Source organism: Lepidothrix coronata, unplaced genomic scaffold (genome assembly GCF_001604755.1).
Source record: "Lepidothrix coronata isolate B3197 unplaced genomic scaffold, Lepidothrix_coronata-1.0 Scaffold368, whole genome shotgun sequence".
NCBI lineage: Eukaryota > Metazoa > Chordata > Aves > Passeriformes > Pipridae > Lepidothrix > Lepidothrix coronata.
The window spans coordinates 104108-110175 of NW_016690548.1; the positions used below are offsets into that span (position 1 = coordinate 104108).

Consider the following 6068-nt stretch of genomic DNA (forward strand, 5'->3'; position numbering starts at 1 on the left):
TGGGTAAGTGGCGCCGGGGGGGCAGTTGGGGGGCTGGGGGGGGGCACTTGGGGGGTAGGTTTGGGGTCCCCCCGTGGCCCTGACCCCGCCCTCCCCTGCAGGCGCCTGCCTGGGCCCCACGATCCAGATCGGGGAGGAGACGGTGATCACGGTGGACGCGAAGGCAGCGGGACAGGGAAAGGTCACCTGCAAGGTGTCGACTCCCGACGGCGCCGAGCTGGATGTGGACGTGGTGGAGAACCACGACGGCACCTTTGACATCTTCTACACCGCGCCCGAGCCCGGCAAATACGTCATCACCATCCGCTTCGGAGGGGAGCACGTCCCCAACAGCCCCTTCCACGTCCTGGTGGGTGGGGGACCGGGGGGGCTCTGTGAGTCTGGGGGGTTGTGGTGGGCACCATGGGGCAGAGTTTGGGAGATCTCTGGCATGGAGTAGGGAGACCACCGTGGGTGCCATGGGGTTGGGAGACTGTGGTGGATCCAAGGGGCAGAGTTGAAGGCACAATGGGCACCATGGGACAGAGATTTTGGAGACCAGGGTGACACCATGCAGTAGGGAGACTGTGGTGGGGTTGAACATCATGGTGGGCACCAAGGGACAGAGAGCTGGTCAGTGAGGAGTAATGAGAGCACAATGGGCTCCATGGGTTTGGGTGACCATGATGGGAGTCATGGAATTGCAAGACCCTCGTGGGCACCCTGGGACAGTGTCAGGACCATGGTGGCCATCATGGAGCTAAGAGAGTTGGGAGACCATGGTGGGTTAGGGTTAGGGTTAGACCATGGTGAGTGCCATGGGGTTGGGTGACCATGGTGAGCGCCGTGGGGCCAGAGTCAAGGTGGGCACTGTGGGGTTTGGAGGCTGCGAGGGTCACTCTGGGGCTGGGAGCCCGGGGTTCTCACCCCCCCACTACGGCCACCCCAGGGCTGGGAGCCCACCACGGGGTTCTCACCCTCCTCTCTGCCATACAATCAGGCCACGGATGAGCCCCCGGCCACCGCTGAGAACCTCCGGCCCTTCAACCTCGTCATCCCCTTCACGGTGCAGAAGGGTGAGATCACAGGTACAGGGCGGGGTCAGGGGGACAGGGAGCACCCTGTGAGGCACCAACCCCCCTTGGTGCCCCTGCTGACACGGTGCCCCCAGGCGAGGTGCGGATGCCCTCGGGGAAGACAGCGCGGCCCAACATCACCGACAACAAGGACGGGACGGTGACGGTGCACTACGCCCCCTCCGAGAAGGGGCTGCACGAGATGGACATCCGCTACGATGGCAACCACATCCCTGGTGAGCCACCGGGGGCACTGGGAGGTGGCTGAGGAAGGTTGATACCACCATGCCCTGGTTGGTGGTGGGGTGTCCCTGTTGGGTCCCTGGTTGGTCACCCCTTGGTTTGGGGTGTCCCTGTGGGGCCCCTGACTGTCGTTGTCCATGTCCCCAGGGAGTCCCCTCCAGTTCTACGTGGATGCCATCAACCCGCGCCATGTCAGTGCCTACGGGCCGGGGCTGAGCCACGGGATGGTCAACAAGCCCTGCACCTTCACCATCGTCACCAAGGACGCCGGCGAGGGTCAGTGGTGGCCAAGGGAGCTGGGACGGTCATGGGGACCCCCCAGTGCTACCAGGAGGGGCTGGAAATCCCTGGTGCCTCCTGACACATCCTGACACCTCCTGTACCCCCAGGTGGGCTGTCGCTGGCAGTGGAAGGTCCCTCCAAGGCAGAGATCACCTGCCAGGACAACAAGGACGGGACGTGCACCGTGTCCTACCTGCCCACAGCCCCCGGTGACTACAGCATCATTGTGCGCTTCGACGACAAACACATCCCGGGCAGCCCCTTCACCGCCAAGATCACTGGTGAGATGGGGAGGGACAGCAGGGGCTGGGGGTCCTGGGGGTCCTTGGGGTCTCCACGTGGCCATGGGGGCACCTGTGTGGTCATAGGGCCTATGGTGTGGTCATGGGGACACCCGTGGGGTCACGGGGACACCTTCCTTGTGGCCACTGGGACCCCACCAAACAGCTGTGATGTCCCTTGTCCAACCCTGGCCACCAGGGCTCCCCATCCCATGGCCTTGGGGACCTCACGGAGCTTTGGGGACCCCAATTCATGGCCACGGGGACCTCACATAGCTTTGGGGACCATATCACATGTGGACCTTGTGGGGTCCCTATCCATGAACTTGAGGACCCTATTCACACGTCTTTGGGCAACCTCCGGCCCTGAGTGTCCTCTCCGTGTGACCACGGGGACCTTGTGGGGCCTTGGGCACACCATCCCATGACCTTTGGGACCCCATCCATCCCGGCCCCCACCTTGACCTGATGTCCCCTCTGACGGCGTCTCTGCAGGGGACGATTCCATGCGCACGTCCCAGCTCAACGTGGGCACCTCGACCGACGTGTCGCTGAAGATCGCAGAGACAGACCTGAGCCTGCTGGCGGCCACCATCCGCGCACCCTCGGGCAACGAGGAGCCCTGCCTGCTCAAGAGGCTGCCCAACCGCCACATCGGTGCGTGGGGACACGGGGACACCGTGGGGACACTGTGGGGACACAGGGACATGGGTGCAGTAGAACTGGGACGTGGGCCCATGAAAGGGGGATGCGAGACTTGGGGACTTAGTGGGACAGGGGACAGTAGGGCTGAGAAGTCGCAGGGATGGGTGACCCCGTGGCGTTGGGTCACCAGGGATTGGTGGCCATAGTCAGGAGATGTGGGTGGTGATGAGGGACTGATGGAGATGGTCAGCGGCTGGTTATGGTGGCCATGGGTTGGTAGAACTGTCCAGAGGTTGGTTGTGGTGGCCAAGGGCTGGAGGAGATGGCCAGGGCTGGGTGTCTGGCCAGGGGCTGGTGATGGTGGCCGTGGGTTGATGGCGGGATGTGACCATGGTGTCCCCCCAGGCATCTCATTCACGCCCAAGGAGGTGGGCGAGCACGTGGTGAGTGTGCGGAAGAGTGGGCAGCACGTCACCAACAGCCCCTTCAAGATCCTGGTGGGGCAGTCGGAGATTGGCGACGCAGGCCGGGTCAAGGTGTGGGGCCAAGGGCTGCTGGAGGGCCACACCTTCGAGGTGGCTGAGTTCATCGTGGACACACGCAGCGCCGGTGAGCCCACGGGGGGAGTTGGCCATGGCCAGGGCCGGGATGGGGTGGTGGCTGTGGTTATGACCAGGGTGAAATGGTGGCCATGACCATGTGTTGGTTTTAGCCACCCAAGGGTGGGGTGGTGGCTTTGATGGCTGGGTTGGGGTGGTGTCCATGGCGTGGCCATTTCCAGGACAGGGAGAGCCACCATGGGACACCTCTGAGTGTGTCCCTGTGGTCGCCCAGGCTATGGCGGGCTGGGCCTGTCCATCGAGGGCCCCAGCAAGGTGGACATCAACTGTGAGGATGTGGAGGACGGCACCTGCAAGGTCACCTACTGCCCCACTGAGCCCGGCAACTACATCATCAACATCAAGTTTGCCGACAAACATGTTCCAGGTGGGGCCAGGGGGACAAGGGGGGGCACAGGGGTGCAGTGCAGGGCGCTGGGACCCCCGGAGGGGTGACAGCTTCCTGAGGTGACCTTCTCCTGCAGGGAGCCCCTTCACAGTGAAGGTGACGGGTGAGGGCCGGATGAAGGAGAGCATCACGCGCCGGCGGCAGGCACCTTCCATCGCCACCGTTGGCAGCACCTGTGACCTCAACCTCAAAATCCCAGGTAGGCTTGGCCTTCCTCCTCCTCCTCCTCTTCTCCTTCATCCTCCATCCTCCTCCTCCTCCGTGGGCTGAGATGCCTCTCAGCCATTCCAGCTCTGACTTCTCCCTCTTTCTTCCTTCTCTCCCCGCTGTGTGTCTGTGTCCGTGTCCTTCCGTGCACCTGCGCCTGTGTCCGTGCGTCCCTCCGGGTGTGCCACCACTCACCGGTACCTCCATCCACATCCTTTGTCCATGTGTCCATCCCTGGCTTCATCCACCCATGGCTCCGTACATCACTGCAACCATCCCTACATCCATCCCCGTGTCCATCCCTCCCTGCACCAACCCCTACTTCCATCCCTGTGACCACCCGTGTCTGCACCCATCATGATTCCATCATCCCTGCGTCCATCCTTGTCTCCATCCCTGTGACCATCCCTATCTCCACCTGTTCATATCTCCACCCATCCCTACATCCATCCCCGTGTTCATCCAACCCCGTGTCCATCCACATCCCCATGTCCCCACCACTCCTCTGGGCACCTTTCTGTCCTCCCTCTCTGTGCCCACGTCCTGTGGTCCCCTCCGTGTCCACGTGGTCCCCCCGTGTCCCCGCTGTCCCCGTGTGTCCCCGCTGTCCGCCCGTGTCCCCGCGGGGCGTTCCCCAGGGAACTGGTTCCAGATGGTGTCGGCGCAGGAGCGGCTGACGCGCACGTTCACGCGCAGCAGCCACACGTACACGCGCACGGAGCGCACCGAGATCAGCAAGACGCGCGGCGGGGAGACCACGCGCGAGGTGCACGTGGAGGAGTCGACCCGCGTGGGCGGCGCCTTCCCCCGAGCCCCCCCGGAGCCCTTCGGCACCTTCGGGGCCTTCGGGCCCCGCGAGGGCATCGGCGCCTTCGGGGCCCCCGCGCGCACACACGAGGGTGCGTCCTACGGGGGTTGTGCAGGGCAGCGCCACGGCTCGAGGGCTGGGGGTGCACAGGGGTGGGTGAGCAGGGCACTGCCTGCACCAGGGGTGGGTGAGCAGGGCACTGTTACTGTATGGGGGTGGGTGAGCAGGGCACTGTGACTGCACGGGGGGCGGCTGCACTGGCACACGTGGGTGCGTTTGCACGAGGGCCACGTGCTCTGGGGCAGGACACAAGGACTGGGTGTAGGGGACACAAGGACTGGGTGTAGGGGACACAAGGACTGGGTGTAGGGGAGCACCAGTAGGTGTTTGCACAGGGCTGGGTTTGCACAGGGCTGGGTTTGCACGAGGGCTGGCTGTGCAAGGCAGTGGGCTTGCATGAGGGCTGAGCACACTTGCACGTAGGAGTGCCCTTGCACAGCGGTGTGTGTGCTCACAGGGGCTGTGTGTGTGCTCACAGGGGCTGTGTGTGTGCTCACAGGGGGGGTGTGTGCTCACAGGGGGTGTGTGTGTGCTCCAGGGGGTGCACAGCTGCTCACGGGGTGTGTGTACTCATGGAGTGTGTGCTCACACGAGGTGTGTGTGCTTATGGCAGGTCCACACCTGCTGAGAGGGTTGTGTGTGCCCTTGGCATGAGTGTGCAAACTCACATGTGAATGTGCTTGTGCACGCTGGCACGTGCCATGTGCACGCTGGCAAGTGCATGTGTGTCCTGTGTGTGAAGGGGCACAGGGGGTGCACATGGGCTCTAGTGGGTGTCTGGATGTCAGGGCACCCTGGGGCCAGGATGGTGAGGTGAAAGTGACAGTGTGACTGAGTGCTGGGGTGCCAGGGTGCCCTGGTGATGGGGTGGTGGGGTGATGCAGTGACAGGGTGACAATGGTGCTGAGGTGCTGGGGTGCCCTAGTGTTCGGGTGCCAGATTTACAGAATGATAGAGTGATGTGGTGACAAGGTGCCCTGGTGACAGGGTGACAAGGTGCCCTGGTGACAGGGTGACAACACGCCACAGTGATGGGGTGCCATAGTGGCACGGTAATGGGGTGATGATGGGGTGATGTTGAGGTAATGCTGGGGTGCCCAGGTGCCCGGGGTGATGAGATGTGTGCCCGCAGGCGAGGCGTCGGTGCAGGAGCTGACGGCGCAGGTGCTGAGCCCGTCGGGGCAGCGGCGCGAGGCCGAGGTGGTGCCGGGGGCCGCGGGGGTCTACAGCGTGCGCTTCGTGCCCCAGGAGACGGGACCCCACTCGGTGAGCGTCAAGGACCGCGGGCAGCACGTGCCAGGGAGCCCCTTCCAGTTCACCGTGGGGCCCCTGGGAGAGGGCGGTGCCCACAAGGTGCGCGCGGGGGGCACCGGCCTTCAGCGCGCCGTGGCTGGCACACCAGGTACGGGGGGTCTGCCAGGAACGGGGGGGCTCTGCCTGGGATGGGGGGGTCTGCCAGGTACGGGGGGGTCAGCCAGG

At 64.3% G+C, this 6068-nt stretch overlaps 1 protein-coding gene across 1 annotated transcript in view; it reads left to right on the plus strand.

Moving 5' to 3' along the window:
* Positions 1-6068, plus strand: part of FLNC (filamin C) — a gene marked incomplete at its 3' end in the record, with an annotated part of 28787 nt that overhangs the window by 19111 nt on the left and 3608 nt on the right. Inside the window, exons 29-39 of the mRNA XM_017838900.1 lie at positions 102-349; positions 980-1067; positions 1151-1291; positions 1446-1574; positions 1688-1861; positions 2357-2518; positions 2912-3115; positions 3341-3493; positions 3591-3713; positions 4360-4620; positions 5722-5991. Coding sequence (XP_017694389.1) covers positions 102-349; positions 980-1067; positions 1151-1291; positions 1446-1574; positions 1688-1861; positions 2357-2518; positions 2912-3115; positions 3341-3493; positions 3591-3713; positions 4360-4620; positions 5722-5991 — 1953 coding nt within the window. The remainder of the gene's footprint in view (positions 1-101; positions 350-979; positions 1068-1150; positions 1292-1445; positions 1575-1687; positions 1862-2356; positions 2519-2911; positions 3116-3340; positions 3494-3590; positions 3714-4359; positions 4621-5721; positions 5992-6068) is intronic.